This window comes from Perissodus microlepis, chromosome 17 (assembly GCF_051167445.1).
Source record: "Perissodus microlepis isolate ML-2025 ecotype Zambia chromosome 17, ASM5116744v1, whole genome shotgun sequence".
NCBI classification, from domain to species: Eukaryota; Metazoa; Chordata; class Actinopteri; order Cichliformes; family Cichlidae; genus Perissodus; species Perissodus microlepis.
The window spans coordinates 24,537,654-24,555,327 of record NC_140477.1 but is presented as its reverse complement, the minus strand read 5'-3'; the positions used below and the strand labels follow the sequence as shown (position 1 = coordinate 24,555,327).

Here is a 17,674-nt window from a genome sequence, read left to right as displayed (position 1 = left end):
TTTCATATGATGGTGCGCATGCCGATTTTTTTTTTTTAAGTCCACCAAATTAAAACACTTCCTCATCAGCTATGGTTTCATTCAACCTGGCTTTTACAGTCTGGGAACACCATTCAAAGACCAGTATCAACTTATGTTTGTTGACAGTGAAGGTTATGAGGGGCAGGGAGAAGAAACACCTTGTTTAAGAGTCATACAGTTAAACAAGACCCGAGGGCCTCCATAGAAAGGACAAGATTTCGCCGCTCATAAATATCCTATTTTTAAGATGGAAATTTCAGGTTGTGGTAATCAGGAAAACACCCCTCCCCCAAGCCTATCCCCCACACAAAGCAGGAGGACCTTGGGGTTTCTCTGAAGGAGCATCTGTTCTCTGGTTGTAAATCTCTCTTTTTATGGGGTGTGCATGAGGTCCGTGATCAGTTTACTTTCCAAATGGTCTCATCTATAAACACACTTATTCCTTATAATTCTTGAAGCATAATTCAAGGCTGACTGATCGTAGGCAGTATATTTTTGTTATAATAATCTGCAAGCGTAAAGACTCAGTCAGGGACTGTTTAAAGAAAGTGTTGGAAACCTGGAAAATATTGGAAAACAACTGTTTTCTCCCTTCTGATATGTGTTGAAACTGCAATTTTATTGCTTGAAACGCATGTTTATTCATATACAAGTTTTTATTCTGTTACAAATAAAGGATATCATATGAAATTATCTACTGATTTTGGATTCAGAAATACATTAGCCTCTCCTTTATATTGGACTATTACATGAAATTCAAAATGTGTTGAAAATGTTTGTTTGTCAGTGGTATAAAATGGAAAGAAATGTGAAAAAAAAAAATTAAATTGTATAAATGTCAGAGGAAGTCATTGTCATTTTGTTGAAGACATAAAAAGAAAGAAAGTAGATGATCCCAATTATGGTGTGTAATTTTATCCAACACCATAGAAAAAGTGGGATTCCATGTAGTCCATATGAGTCTCCATTTAAGCAAGTTCTCTGACTGGAACTAACCCTCCATTTAAGTCACAATCACAAATGCAAAACTGTGCAGATATTTGGCTACAGCATCCAGTCTAGATGTCTTTTTGTGTGAACAAGAATTCAGTGATGCTGAGGAGAAAAAGAAAACTTGGCTTGGGGAAAATCCTGCCATCACACCGTTTTGCACTTTTGCACATTGGTACATTGATAGTAGTATACCATCATGGCTGCTCCAGAAAGAAAAGAATACTTCTTGATCCAGAGTATGTGGAATAATGTTCATCCCAGAGACAATGTCCTTCTCTGGGTCGGGGGGGTCTTGTAGTAGAGAGGGCTCCTTCCCTTCCCCTGGGATCCCCTAGCCTCTCAGTGTTTCAGTTGACTGTGGGCACCTGGTTCAAGCTGTACTCCTTGGCTTTGAGCCGCAGATTGGCAATGCTGTTGGCCATGTTCATTCCCTGGGATGTATTGGTGTTGGAGCAGGTGGGTGGGTAGGTAGCCATGGCACTGAGAGAGGAAGGAGGCAGAATAGGTGAAAAGTTACATCATCTGTGGATTACAGTATCACCTGCAGCTATGTTATGTAAATATGTAAAGAAACAAAAAAACCTTTGAAACTAAATGTGACATCAACTACTCTGAAAGCTAAAATCCCTACAGGAACATGACCGGTGTTTTTGCATGTTTGTTGTCTAGGCACCAAGCTGGTGGTTACATTGTCTGTTAATAGCAGTATGTGAAACCTAATCAGCAGAAATCAGAAAGATAAGCAGAAAGATATGCAGAAAGATAATGACCCATATATATATATATATATATATGAGAGAAAGAGACTCTCTGTGGGCAATATTTTCTGCGGCACTCACGCTGCCACCATTGGATACCAGCTTAGGGATAATGCACAGTGAACTCTTGGCACTACAAAGCATTATTGCTACAAAGATTTCCCTGGCTGCAGCTGTAGGGTTTGACATTTTATACTCAGTTTCAGAACTGAGAATTACTGTAAATCATAACCAATGTAACCAGAGTCACAAAAATGTTGCCCAGGAGAGCGCTGTCATTCTGTGCGATGTTCATTATCTCGTGTAGTGTAGCACAGAGGGGTCATGGGGGTCAGTAGTGGATTTAATATGGTTTGTTTTCACATTATCACCTCTTCAGGAGGGTCACAGGATCTATCCCCAGCCCTCAAGTGCTGACAGAGGGGTTAGATGAGAGACAGGGAGAGGAAAATCGTGTTTTGATTCACCACAATTAGCTTAAAGTTAGATGTGTGCAACAGATTAAAGTTGCATATGAAGGGTAGAAGGCAAAGATTTAGAGAGTTTAAAAGGCAGAATGAAAATGGAGGAACAGAGGTTGATCTTTAACTCAGTATTACAGCATTTAAAGGTCACATTCACTCAACTTTCACTACAGTTATTAAAATGGAAAGACTACATGTACCTATTTTAGGCATACATGCTTGCCAGTCGTTTCTCCTGAAAACAAATAGATCAAGTTGTCATTGTGAATAACATTTTTTTCATCATTTAAATATTTTCATTACATGCAAGATGTAGTACTTGGCTACTTAAGTATTTTTAAGTATATATATAACTCCAATATTTTCACTTGAGATTTCTTTATTGTCATAGTCTCTGGTTTAAGTTTTTCTTCTCTACAAAAGCAGTCTAGAGTCCTTTACTTTAGTCAGGAACATCTAGTTTATACCATCACAAATTAAACGCTGCAGTCGAGACATTTACATTCACTACATTCATTTCTTGCAAAATTTTCCACTTTTGAGTGGTGTCAGTAAGACACTTACAAAACATTAGTCTACACATACCTAGAACAATATATAAAATGTTTGAGTATAATATTTTTTGAATATACAATTTGTTATTTCAAAAAACGTTATTTTATTTTTTTTAAAGAAGGTTTACACTAATGAATTTGAACATTTGGGTTTACAGTGTAATCGTTCAGAGACAGTCTGCACGGCACTGCCAACACAATCTGGCTTTAGATTATTGTGCGATATTATTTCATATTCAGTGCTATAGAAATGAAGTGGAAAAATTTTCCGCCTGATTGTTCATCAACGAGAAATAAATGGACAGGCCAGACATTTAGGGATGTATAGACGTCTAATAGTTTAAGCTGAAGAGACTTTTTTTTTATAAAAAGAAAATGACTTTCAAGAAGTAAATTTGGAAGTAAAATGCAGGTAAATATTTATGTGTTTATGAAGATTAAATTTGGGTTAATGGTGATTTTTTTAATACGTGTATTTATTTTTAATCTGCCATTACTTTATTTTTTATTTTTTAACAAATCCTTTAAAAAGAAGATTAAACTCATCAGTAGTTTAGTCTGCTTTTATTATTAAAGACTAAACTTTTCCTTTATCTCTAGATTGTTCCACGTTGGTTCACATTTGCTAAGGATTTGTAATAACCTAAAGCTCAAATTTCAAACAAGTGCACTGGGTGATTCAGTCCTTTTAATTAGAAATTAATTTTAGTGATTAATCAGCTTTTGAGACCTCGTGTATGTGTGATTTGGTCATAATAAAGTGTGCATGTTCATTGTAATAGAGGAACATGTCACATTTGAAAAGCGGAGAGCTGTTTTATTTGCTGTTTATTTATCTATCTGTTTGTTGTTTTGTCTGTCAGCAAGCTTACCCAAAAGCAATCAGACTGAATTAATTGAAACTTGGTGCAGATGTGCATCATTTTGTTTAAGGCTGCACAAGAGGACATGGGACGTTTAACTGTTTTGTATTAAAGCTCTGTGGCATGGAGGCATTAGATGCATGCGGCTTTGGATACACAGAATATGCTGCAGCAGTGAGCCTTGGTTTGTCTGCACGGACAATTAGACAAAAAGAAAAATAACATTGTTTTACTATTCGAAATGCACAAGGCATTGCTGTTGGTGTAGAAATATAGTTTGAATGGACAATGTGTGTGTGTGTGTGTGTGTGTGTGTGTGTGTGTGTGTGTGTGTGTGTGTGTGTGTGTGTGTGTGTGTGTGTGTGTGTAAACTGTCTGAGGTATAAGTCTGTTTGAGTTCAGGATCACAGGAGATGAAAACTTTTAGCGGAACAATGAAAAGTATGTGCAGGTAGGAGAGGAGGAAATTAAACAATAACAGAACGCAGCATCTGTGTGTGTGTGTGTGTGAGAGAGAGAGAGAGAGAGAGAGAGAGAGAGAGAGAGAACTGTTACGGTGATGTTACTGTTCGTGTTAGTGGTTATTTCTTCTGGCTTTTTATACTTTTCCCACCTTTCTTTCTTCCCTTTTTCTGGGAAAAAGGAAAAATTTCTTGGGAAATTGCTAATAAATGGAAGTCCTTCTCTAAACTGAGAAAATGAATTCCATTTGTATTCAAAGTAGGCTTTGTGCACAGAATGTGGCTGCAAGGTTATTAGGTGATGTTCGAGGGGACTATACCTGTAGGGCGCAGCACTCCCCCAAGATAGGTAGTCGTTGGGGCGGGGTGCAGGGCGAGGCACAATTGGCTGCTCCACTGCTGTCACATCTCCTGAGTAAGATTTGAGGAGCGAGGCATTTTTGCTGGCCAGCATAGCTCTCTCGTTCCTGCGGAACTTAGCTCTCCTGTTCTGAAACCACACCTGGAAAGTCAAAGGACAGAGCACATTGTTTGTCTTTTAGTCATCGCTTTTTAATCTTCATGACTATGAAAGCACTGCTCCTTTAATCCAAACATAACATACATATATGTATATCAAAAATAAGATGTAGCCACTAGATATGAAGCTATTGCTGAAGAGTCATACTGCAGTCTCTTCCTGTTAAAGAACCAATGAGAAGAGAATTCTTCCTTTGCATTGGTTTTGAGATTTGATGTTATATAAATAAAGCTAAACTCAATTGAATACAACTGAAAGAGTCTCGTTGGAGGTCCTGCCTCTTCAACTTCTCTCAGCAAAATTTCCACCATAGTTAATAGATTTATTCAACAGGTTATTATGATTTCATTAGCTAAATACACACCAGTGGTCCTGCTTAAATATTTCCGACACTGATTAGATATCAGGCTTTAAAGAAAGCCTTCCCTAATATACTTTTAGCTCCACTTTCTCATCCACATATAAAGTAAACTCTGACTCCAATAAAACAACATGGTGATGCCCAAAATGCCAAAATTTCATATTTTTTTTATATTTATAGCTCGGGCACAGCACTGTGAAGTATGAGGAACTATGGTGAGTCTTTCCAGACTCATTGGTCATTTTTTTTTTGTATTGACCAAAATGTTGGTCAATTAAGCAAGGAAGTTTTTTTTAATATACTTTAAGTTTTGACCTTGAAAGCTGGTAATGTGTCAGAAACCTCTATCTTTATAGTCTGGGCACATTCATAGAATTTCATAATTCTCCATGTAATTGCCAACTTTGTGGCCTGCTCAACAAACCGCATTTTATCTCTAACCATGCAGTGAAATAGAAGCCCTAAATGTTTCTCGTGCTCACTGTGTCCGAAGTAAGATTTTTTTTTTTTTTTTGTGGTATCCTACAACACTTTGCAGTCAAATATGCTAAAATTTCTCAGTCAGCACTGAATTAAGTCGTATGACATCAGTAAGAAAAAGAGGTTTTATATGGTGTTTCACACTCACAGTTTCACTTGTGAGGGAAAATTCTGAGCTGTTGGTAAAAGCTCTAAAATAAAGAAAGTGAACTGTCATCCTCAGACATGTGTTCTCATACCCAGATCAGGATATAATGGCAAATCAGTAACTTTGCTTTTTGAATGGCCTAACAAGTGCTTCATACATGCACTCCATGGACCATATTACATTCGACTATTATTTACAGGGATAATCAACGTTTTGATTTTGTGTGAAGATCTATAGAAATCCCTTGAAGCTACGATTGGTCAGTGTAACAGATATTTTCAGATATTTTTCAATATCGATCGATTATTATGGATTTTTTTAAAATAGTTGTGTCTCACTCTTCAACACATTTTAAACACAAGAAAGCTCATTTTCTACATTCTGTACAAAAACAGCAATTAATGTCAATTAAAAGATAAACACAGTATAAAAGAAATGCTTCATGTCTATTAAATTGTAGTAAAATATTTACCCATAAAGGAGCAGCTCCATAAAGACCACCTAAACTCTTGTCTCCAATCCAAATATCTAGTCTAACGTCTAAAATGACCATGCGTCCACACGCTCTCGCTCGTGTGTCCATGCTTCATCTATAGTTCACCTCTTTCCGTCCTTATCAATTCCACCCCCCGCCAGCACAACCATCTCATTAAGTAGATGATGACTGAGGTGGAGGATGCTGATGTTTTTCCTTACTCTGAAACTGAGTTCATTATTATAAGTTGTATGCACTCAGAGGGGCTTGCTGACGCACTGCCTCAGGAATTACCCAAAGTCTTTTATCAAAGCATTTCTGCATTGCTCTCTGCTACACATTAATCACAGATGTGCTGCTTGTCTCACTCCCAGATCACTATTTCCTCTTTCCCTCTCACTCTGGCCACAGAATAAATACTTTCATTGTTTTGTATAAAGATAGCACTGGTTTGTTTATAGACACTGTATATATCAATACCTGCAAGAAATGCACGTGTTTAATTATTAGTCATAAGTCACGTGTTTCTAGGGCAAACCTGAGTGCATTTAAGAAAAAATATTTTCTTGTTTATAAGTGAAGAGTTGCAGATTATCCAGCACAACCAAGAGAAAACCAACAAACACTGGTCATAAAGCTGTGAGGACAAAGAATGAGCTGAGTGTGACTTTTGCATTTACATTAATGTCATCTCAGAGTCTGCTGTCTGAACTGGGGCTGCTGAAGGTACTGCTAATTACCTTAAAGTTGATCGCCTGTGTGACAGCTATAAACTCAATGAATTTACATGTTTTGTAATTAATAAAAACATTTATAATTATGTTTTTTTTTTAAAAATCCATCCATTTTCTTTACTACTTTTCCAGCTAAAGAACATAGAGGAAGGAGACATAATGTGAGCGATAGGATACGCCTTGCCCATCTCCAGTCCATCGTAGACAGTCAACCACCCGCTCTCACTTTCACACCTATGCCCAAATGAGAACCATCTTATCATATTCAACATGCATGTTTAAGGTCTGTGGGAAGCAATCAATGCAAGCACTAGATGAACACTCATAGTCTACACAGGAAGGCCCCAGCAGACCACAAAGTTCAAGCCAAGAACCTTCTTGCTTGTGAGGTTACCTGCTAACCACTAAACCACAGTACCATTTTTTAAATATGCAAATCATAATATCAGTCAAACTGCTGTAGGACAGAATCTATTACCAAAGGACTGACTGACAATAATTCAAATTGTAGTTCATCTTTGAACGCTTTTTCTCTTATTGCATTTATTCAAATTATTTTGTGGTGAAATATATAACAAAAAAAATATAACGCAACATAATAAAACACATCATTTCTGATTCAGTATGTTAGATTTATATGACACGCTGGAATACAACACATGCTTCATGAACAGAAATGCAGAATATCAGATGTTCGGTGCACGCAAGTGTGTGTGTCTGGATGAAAAATCCTTCATGAATTCAAAACTTTTACTAACAACTGGAAACATTAATTTTACGAGACCCATTTCAGAACACTATACATCACAGTTTGTATCTGTTTTTGCGGCGTTCATATCAAAGTCAGTAGTTCATTCTCCCACTGACAGCATCGTATTTAGCAGCCCTTTTGTTGCAGCACTTGTGTGTTTTACACATTTTGTAAACAACTGAGGAAATTAAACATCATTACATCCACTTTTCTAATCACGGTCGGTTCACTGGGGAGTTTTTGCAAACTGCTAACAGACTTTACAATATCAGTAATTATCTAAAAGATCACTCTGGCATGATAAGAGATATTTGTCAGCTCTTATCAGTTTAGTTCAACACAAAATCTAAAGCTGTTAATGACTTTCGCCTATTAGGAAGGATTAATAACTAAATATACTAAGTTAAAAGCTAACAGATGATTTGACGCTGTGAGGAGTCGTGCTGTTTGTGTGACCGCGTGTACTGCAGTTTCCTATTAAAACTTTTCAGCTTAGTCAAATATTCATTTAATATGTTCTATTTTAAGATTTGTATCATATAAGTTTATATCTGTATATTAACAGAAAGTTTATTATATCTGACTTATTCTGGTACAACACTAATTTCAAATCTTATAAGTGCATTTGTTGTTTCTCTCTTTACCTAAGTTAGAATCTAGCTAACAGTTCAATCAAATGTTCAAATAACAGGAGAATCAAATGTCAAGGAATCAGTATGTCGAAATAAAAGTATCAGAATGTGGAATTATTACTGAAGGTTTATAATCTCAGGAAAACATCTTTTTTTCTTTTTTGCCACGTAGCATTGAAGCCACCTTCCTGTGGCAATACCTTTTTCGTACCTGCACTCTAGCCTCGGTGAGGTTGACCCGGCGAGCCAGATCTTCTCTGACGAAAGCATCGGGGTAGTGTGTCCTCTCAAACACTCTCTCCAGAGCTTGGAGCTGGCTGCTGTTGAAGGTGGTCCTGTTCCTGCGCTGCTTCCTCTTCTTCTTCTCCTCTGTGTTCATCTGTTCATCTGCACAAAGAGAAAGAAGGAACTTTATGAATCAGAGGAACAGCTTCGTTCTGCTCAAGCATTACCAAAAAAATCAAACGACTATATAATTACAGTTATAATTGCAATTAACTATAAGTGTAATTGTAACTGTTATATTGTTATATAATTACAGCAGGAAGCATTGTCTGCATTGACACACAACCGCTACTGCAGACTGTAGGACAGTTTGAGTCACAAATTAAAATTAATAAAACTGATCGATCGATCGATAGATAGCCAGATAGATACACTACCACTTAAAGACTGATGATTGAGGTCAACAAGTTGAGGTTTGTTTCTGCCCAGTTAGAGCAGAAGGTCATTTAATAAGTTTAATACACAAAGAACGACACAACGTATCATAGCTCTGCATTTTACTAGAGGAAGACTTGACTTGTTAACAGTACCTTTTGTGGTTTATCCTTATCGTTATTTTCTTGTAAACAAACAATATTTATATATAAAACTATATATTATATATGAATATTTACCCTCATAGAAAGTACGATTTGTTTAAAAAAGCTGTGAAATAATTTCTGGATCTGCAGAAACACGTCACTTGGCTCTTCACCTAACTAACTAGCACACAAGCCAAAAACAAAAGTAACAGAATCACTTTGGCAAAGGTGAATGTGTAATTCATTATGGAAGAGCTCCATGTGCTCAGTCTGATAGTTCCCACTGGGTGAAATCAGTGTTGGTGAATTGTGGCTGCACAACAGGACCACAAACTAACACTTTCACACAGAATAAGGCTGTGATCTAAAGTGTTCCTAATTACATCCACACATACACACAGTCTGTAGTTATGTGCACACACATATGCAAAGGTAGGACGTTGCTCAATACACTCAAGTGTTTCATGCTACTTAGCAGTAATAACATTTTGAGAGATTTCAGTCAACTGAGACAAAAATAATCATTTGGGTTTTTGCTGCTACAGATTTTGTGACTCTGATTGGGATTTTGTATTCAGCACATTCGTTTTGTTGGGATAGTAGTTCTTTTTAAATGTGTTATTCTTTATTTTGGGGTTACACGAAATCCATAAACTTTATCTAATGAACCAAAATGGCAAATATTGACCGTGTTTCTAGAAACATCTGTGTGTATTTTTTTAGTGTAAAAATCATTAAGTAGACCTTTTATTGCAGTACTTTTTACAGACCAGTTTTTCTCTGAGCTTTCAGTCACATGCTCTGGAAATTTTGTGGAATACATTAAAAATTAAAAGTTATTCACAACATTCATCCATCGGGTAATGTGTTACCTGATGGAGAAAAAGTTTTATTTTTGAAAATTTCCACTTCTTTGAATCTTTATTTAAGTCTATACAAACTACTTCAACTTTCATGCTCATTTACAGTTTTATGCACTTTTTAAAAAAAAGATTTCTGGAGCATGTTTGTTAGTAGAAATATGAACCTTCAGCCAAACACGGGATATTGTTGTTGTATTAATTCATTTTTCGCACACACTCCTGGCAGTGTGTCAAACATTACTCGATCGTCAAGTAACCTGTTTGTTTAGCTGTCAACATTTCTTTTAAGAGTTGCTGTCAGTTAGTCGATTGGCAAAAAGAAAACCAAATGTAAACTTGTTTACCTGCTGGAATCGAAAATGGAGCCCTTAAAATAAAAAGTGATGTCTGTCTGTAACTCTTATTATGTATTTCAGTCAAGCTGACCACAAAGTGTTTTCTTCTGCTGCTCCATACAAAGGATTTTTACAGGCCTATACATTAAAAATAGCAAGAGGAAAAAAAAGCAAAGACAGAAAAATAATTTGTTGTAAATAAAAAAAAAAATTGTATTCTTGTGTGAATTCATGATTTTTTTATGTCCATATTTTTCACTTTATTTGCTTCAGATTTTGATCGTGTGCTGCTGTTGACCCGATTATTTGTTTTACTGCTGCAACCAAATGTCTCATTTGTTTTGTTTGACTGAATCTTCACCTTTATTTCTGGATCGAGACTCAGAAGCTGAAACCATGAACAGTTATAAGTACAAATAATTATGATTTTTATGGTTGCAGTACACAGCGTTTAAACACAATTGCTACTGCAGGCTGTAAGACAGTTTGAGTCACAAATAGATGTGTGTGTGTGTAGGTGGGGTGGGGTTGCTGAAGGGCTGGAGTGACAATGTTCATTTTGGTTTCTTTGAGCCCTTTAAATTGGTTCTACTTCACATTTGAGGCCAACCCATAAACTGAGGAGGAGAGTGAAAAGATGCTTCATTAACTAAAACAAATCCATGAAGTGATATTTTATTCCTTAAGTGCTTGAAAGTAATAAAAGGCAGTAGCTATTGTATTCATATTTTTGCCTTTATTTTATGAGCTAAATGCCTTAAAAATACCTTAAACCTAAAACTACAACTACCCCCATCCTTTGCTCTTCTTCTTCATAATCCAGTTAATCAGACTGGCCTTGTGACCTTTTGTGGGCATCCTGCCACCATGAGGTTTGAGCCAATAGATTTTACTAATGACATCTTCATTTCATTTCTATTGAAAATAAAACGTAAATCTTGGAAGGACTGAATCCACAATGAGAGTAGTTTATGCAAGTATAAGTAGTTTCATGACTTCTCCAGGCCTGTTTTTTGCTTTTTTACATTTTAATCTCACAAAGAACAATGACCATGTTGCAGTACCACAGACAAAAACAAATAACCTCATTAATTTACATGAAAATGTGTGTGCCTGCTTTCTTTCTTTCTTTTTTCAAAAATATTTAACATAGCTACAGCACCAACGTTTCTTAGAAGTGATTACAGCAGCTCTGCAGACACCACGGTCCACAGTTTTGGGCTGAAACTCTGTTTATTAAATGGAAAAGAACAAATTGCAGTAAACTGGAGTTGTAAAGGCCACACATGGCAAACCAACGACCGCATACAGCTTTCTCACCAGAAACCAGCGTTTGCGCGTCTCCAGCCTGGGAGTTAAGGAGCGAATCGTGACGCCCTTCCCGCCGACTTTACAACCGGAGAAAAGCGGACAGCAAATAAGATCTGTCAGAACTTAAAAGTGCGTCTAAACTTTCAGTTAAACATATAGGAATTAAATGTTATTATATGATTTAAATTAAACATTTTGACTGCTAAATGACACTTTTAGGGCGATTCAGCAATAAAAAAAATAAAATCAAAAGGTTTGTAGGCCTGTATAAAAAAGGTATTTATTTACAGTATTCTATCGGACTTCATTTTTAGATTTTAAATTAAAAAAAATATGACAGGACAGAGGACAGTCCACACAAAACGGAATCCACGCAGGTATTTTTAACAGTACTTGTATACAATTGTAAATTTAAAAAAAATCTAAATAAAAAAAGCGTATTTGAAAACTATCAATTCCACGCGAGTTTTCTTCGTGGAATAAAATATTTGGAAACCTTCATGGGTCCAAATGCCGTCACGTAGAGGTTTATTGAGAACGCAGGCACAAATAGCTTTTTAAAAAACTCAGCTTCCCGAAAAGACTCATTCATTGAATAGATCGTGCAGCGCCTGGGCAGCGGTTTGGTGTCGCACAGCTTTTAATTAACCCTCCAGGGTGATGTTTAAAACAGCAAATCAAAGCCATCACCATCATCAGCACCATCATCATCCTTCTGGCAGCTTCAAGTGTGGTCAACACGTGGGACTATAGATTGATCTCATTAGCAGCGATCAGTGAAAGTCAATTAGTCCTGCTGCCAAGACAAATTCGTTAGAGGGCACCTGATTCCTAACTGAAAGTGTAGTTGGCAATTTTTTGTTATTTTATTTGGATTTTTACTAAAATTTGTGGACGCCCAAGCAAATAATGGACATCTGTACAAAGTTTTTTTTTTTAAACGTGGACTAAAAATGTTTCAAATGTTTGAATCAGTTGTTGCCTATAATTATGATAATAATAATAATAATAATAATAATAATAATAATAATAATAATAATAATAATAATAATAATGTACTTGCGTAATAATTCAGATCATAATGTTAAACTTGCTCAAGTCTGATTTCTTGCTTAATGCAATAAAAGCCGGAAAACTAGCTCTACAGTTTTTACTCATCACTCTAAAACATTTGTTTTCTCAATCCGATCGATTCGTTCCTTCTGTGGTTTGTCAGAGTCACGTTTCCACAAATTAAGAGATGATGAGATGCTGTTATTTGATTCTTTAACACGCGCGGTAATTATGACAAATGACTAGGCTCCGATATTCTGAAAGTGTTTGACAGGCTGAAAATAACCGTAGATTAACGACGTGACCCGGCCACTTCCTCCTCCATATTTCTCACAGACGATTTTTTAGCCTTTAAAAATAACAATAACACTCATTAAAGGCTATAACGTTTGTGTCAACTTCTGCAAATGGCCCTCTGAGCAGAAAAAGAGGAGGGGGAGGAAGAAGGGAGCGTTTATTTACTCTCAGCGGTGAGGTGGAGAGGACGTGCAGTGGCCTTTTTTTATTTATTTATCTATTTGTATTTGTTTGTTTGCGCTGAATTTATCCAGGTTCTTGTCGGCTTCGGCAGTGACGTATACCAAAAGAAAAGTTGGAAATGTTAACCTCGATTCTCACAGTGGAATTCCAACGGCAGCCCAGGGATTAGATCCCGCCTCTGTAGTGTCAAAGATATCGGCTTCATTTTTGCACACCCAGCGGGGATGAGGCCTTGTTTAAAATGTTTTCTAATAAAAATTGTGATAGGGCTATGCAAATATTCACAAAGCATAAGTCACACCTGCGCACGTCTACATGACTCAGTCTGTTTTCAAAATTCATTATTGGTGTTTTCTTCTTAAATGTAGGGCAAAAGAAGCGCCCTGCTGAGGTCAACAGTCGTGGGGAAAAGATTTATTACTCCGAAGTTAGACTTGTAAGGAGACTTCACTGACCATGTCCACCATCAGCATCATACTTCACTGACATCAGAGTGTTAATGGTAAATTAATGGTCATTTTGAGGGGGAGACCGTCAGGGATGATGCATTGCCAAAACTCACTAGAAGATTCCTTCCATGCGCGCGGCTTTTCGCAGAGCTCCGTTCGTGTGGTCTGCGCGCGGACACTCGCCAGCAAATCATGAAAAGAAACACGTTTAGTTTTCAGCCTGTCAAGAGAACTACTTTTGTCTGCGATTTGATTTGTTTCCAAGAAATGATGAATGATAACTTGGGATATCAACAGGGGCTAAAACAGTTCGCTGAGGATTATTTCAAATAATAAGAAAAAAACGTGTTATTTTGAGCTTCTCGGCTTCGTCCCATCCTTTTAAAACATCTTTTCATCAGCATTTCACTTACTTTCCTGCTGGGTCGTGTCGCTCCCGCTAGTCAGCCCCGGAGATTCCAGCATATTTCTCCCCGTCTCCCCGACGCTCTCGTCTGCCTGGGTACCGACCATTTCCCCGGCCTCTTCCAGATCCAACAGATGGCTGACTGAGAAGTTCTTTTTGGCTTGCAAGTTGTCCAGGTTAGACGTGATTGGGCTCTCCAGGCGGTTTGGTATCGTAGCTTGCCTGTCCATTACATGTGCATAGCTAGAAGTCATGACGCAAGTGGGAACCAGCGGAAAAAAAGAGAGCGGTAATAAGAAAGAGAAGCGCAAGTGAGCCAAGTAGATCCGTGCATGCAGAAAGCACTAGCAGCGCCTCTAGAAAAACACAGCCAGATAAAAACTCGGGACTTCCGAGCAGAGGGTGGATCTGTTCACATCCAAATCAGCAACGGAGTTCTCAAACGAACTTGTTCCTGCTTTCCCCACTAAATCTTTTTACAGCCAATACATCCAGCAGTACGAGTCAGAGAAGAAAATGACCGACCCGTGTTCGTCCAGTCGCGTTTTTTTGTTTCAATTTCAAGAAATCATATAAGAAGAAGAAGAAGACGTTCTCTTCCTCCTCGGTTTGAGCCACATATGAGCAGGAAGAGTGGTCGCTGCTGCTGATGACGACCAGATGCGTAAAGTTCTGTGTGCGCACAAATCTGGCTCAGCTGCTAGAGGCACGGAGGCAGGACGTTACCGCCTCACCTTCAGGCTAGCTTCTCTCTCTCTCTCTCTCTCTCTCTCTCTCTCTCTCACACACACACACACACACACACACACACACACACACAGAGCTGGAAAGAGAGACTTGCTGCACTACGAAAGTGGGCCGATTTTCAACCGCACTCTTAATAAGAAGTCCGTAATTGCGTGCTAACGCTTTTGCTGTGTCTGACGTTTTTCATGACCCCACCACCCTCTTCCCCCTTCAGCTGAAAACATCACATCAGCAGCATCGACAGCCCGCCTGGTGTTGGCCGTTTTTCTCTGATAAACCTCAGCTTGAGAGTCCTTACGGGGGATGCAGGAGGCAGCAGAGTGTGAAGGGAGGCACGCTGTTATCTTTGTGTGCTGATAAACCCACTCTGAATGTCCTGCGGTGTGCCACCAGTTAAATCAACCATAACCAGTGCCAGTCAGTCTATCCACAGGATTGTCCGCATGAGTGCTGGCTGAGCTGCCAGCCTAACGGAGAAATGATAGAAGCAAATTACAGGGCGACTATGGCACCAACCATCCATTCTTTTACATTTAGATTTGAAACTGAAAACCGTTCCTTAAACTACAAACTAATTACCAAGGCCAGCGAGAGGTCCCACAAACATCACTCGAAAGTGTATTTTTTATAATAGTGATAGTTGTTTGTATTTTATCGTGATTTTTAACAATGTTTTATTCTTCATTTTTTAGATTGCGAAAAAGAAACGCACGAGTTTTACATTTCTTGACAGTGTATTTATTTGTATGTTACATGTGATGTTCCTGCCACTAAATACATTCTAAAAACAAAAGAAAAAACAAACAAACTTTAAAAAAAAATTTTTTTTTAAAGTTTGTAAAATATCTCATGGATGGTCTTCAAAACAAAGTAAACTGTATTAAAGGCCAAAAAACAGACAAACAAACAAAAAAACACATATATTTTATGGCATCATTGATGCATCTACAAATGTGTTTAGTGGGCACCATGTCTAATCCTTGGTTATCTATATACAGGCACTTGAGTAGGCACTGAACTGTCTGGCCTTTAAAGAAATTGGAAAAAAAAAGGAATTTTTTCACATTTTTTTAAACTTTATAATTGCAAAATATGCAAAAATCTACATGAGCTGCACTTAAAAAAAAAACGCAGATCCCATTCAATAAATTGATGAATTGTCTTACATGACATCCTGTTCACAAATATTGTCCAGGATCTAATATATTAATTTACCAGCCAACCAGAGCCTGACAGCCGTCCCCTGATAGCTTCATGATAGTTTTACCTCTGTCATCACACCATTAAAATATTACACCAGACTAGGATTTTCAGGTACTTTTACAAATTCCCCTTCCTGTCCATAGCTGAATGTTGAACTGATGGCCTTAAACAGTTTCAGTTTCACTGGTGCCAGTAAAATTTTGATATGTAATAAAAGGCAAAAATTCTGATTATCAGCTGTAATCTTTTCAAAGCATTGAAAATTAAAGTCAGAAATGCTGGATACAGACCAAAAGACATATCGAGGTGTGTTATATGAAAAGGTAAAGACCATAAAAGTATCAAAGCGTGAGTCTAAATGATCCCCCGTGATTAAGAACCTGGCAACGGTCAGAAGGAAAAAAATCCCTTTTTTTAGAGAAGTGAGATGAAATAAGAGACAGACAGAGAAAAAACAGGAGCATAGCTAGGCCACAAACAAATACACAAACAAAAAAGAAAGAAATACAATGTGAATTTATTGAATTTCCTCAAACTGGAGATCTGGGGGGATTTCCATGTTTCAAATCAGCTAAGGATGAAACAGCCTGAGTATGAAAAAAAGCAGTAAGAATCATTTATACTGGTACTAGAATCGTAGGGGATTACCAGCACATTTGCCAGTTTTTCCTTTCTTTCTTTCTTTCTTTCTTTCTTTGCTAGATAAAATATAGTGGAGTGAAATCTAGAAAAGCATGAAATGCTTTGATTATGTATTGACTCCTGTCTCATACACAAGCTAGAGGTTAGCTGAGTGAAGGAGGTTGAGGGATGAAATGGAAGGAGCTAGTGTTGTTGTAAATGAAATGGTACTTAATTTTTCTACTAAGTCAGCATTAAAAACACTTTTATATATATACAAGTGTTTTTTTTGCAACTCTTGTCCAAGGAAGCTTCAGACTAAAAGAGAGTGGGGGGGGGATTGAACCGCTCAGCTTCCGATTCGTAGATAACCTGCGCTACCTCACGAACCACAGCCACCCAGTTATGGCAGTGGGGTCATGTATTCAGATGGCAAGAGTTGACTCTAGGCTCTGAGGTGCCATAGACGTCCTGTAGCTTCCAGCCCCTGATCTGGGAAAAGAACACTTGATGCCATCAAAGGGCCACCGATTGAATCCAGATGTGCCTCACTCGCTCTTTCCATGTATTTAATGAAGGCACAGGGATAGAGTAGACTTTTTCATCATTAGCTTTCCCCCAGATTCGCTTTTCATGGCTACAAGTCGATTCTGGTGCCAGCTAAGGAAAAAAAAAAGAAGACGAAGAAAAAAAAAGAAAGAATGAAAAATGGGGGGAAAAGGCCTCCCCATGACTCAAGCTCAGTGTTCTCATTCAGGGCCCCTATTCTTTGTTCTGAGCTCAATGTGAAAGTGACTTGTTTGCCCTGGCTGCTACAGTTTGTCTGTGGCAAATCGAAATGTCCAAACATCTCTGAGACGAATAGGCCATCCTGCAGAAGTGATGTTAGCAGGAAAAATCTGTGCATGTGGCTGAAATGGTTTAGAAATCAGTATCAGGGTTTGCACAAAAGTACTTTGCAAATGATTTATTTGTGCACATTATTTTGCTGTTACAATATATGGGTTTAATTTATGAATGGAACATAATCTAAAAACACCAAGCCTCAAACACATTTAAAGCACTTCAGAGACAAATGATAACATGGTTCAAATACAAAAATAAGTATTCCACTTATTTCAGCTTCATTCAATAGCTTGCACATATTTAATGTTTCCAATAAATATCATTGTATCAGTCTGTGCA

General features: G+C 37.6%; 1 protein-coding gene across 2 annotated transcripts; it reads right to left on the bottom strand.

The window, feature by feature from the left end:
• Positions 1 to 618: 618 nt before the first annotated feature.
• On the bottom strand, positions 619 to 14,576 carry prrx1b (paired related homeobox 1b). Of its 2 annotated transcripts, XM_084910995.1 has the most exons (5): positions 13,926 to 14,576; positions 8,427 to 8,602; positions 4,435 to 4,616; positions 2,437 to 2,471; positions 619 to 1,494 (listed from the first exon to the last, which is right to left on the bottom strand). In XM_084910995.1, the coding sequence occupies exons 1-5, from the start codon at positions 14,170 to 14,172 to the stop codon at positions 1,439 to 1,441; spliced, it is 696 nt and encodes a 231-aa protein (XP_084767121.1). In that variant the 5' UTR covers positions 14,173 to 14,576; the 3' UTR covers positions 619 to 1,438. The 2 variants fall into 2 exon arrangements, with proteins under 2 accessions (XP_084767121.1, XP_084767120.1); XM_084910994.1 differs by lacking the exon at positions 2,437 to 2,471.
• Between the last annotated feature and the right edge of the window lie 3,098 nt (positions 14,577 to 17,674).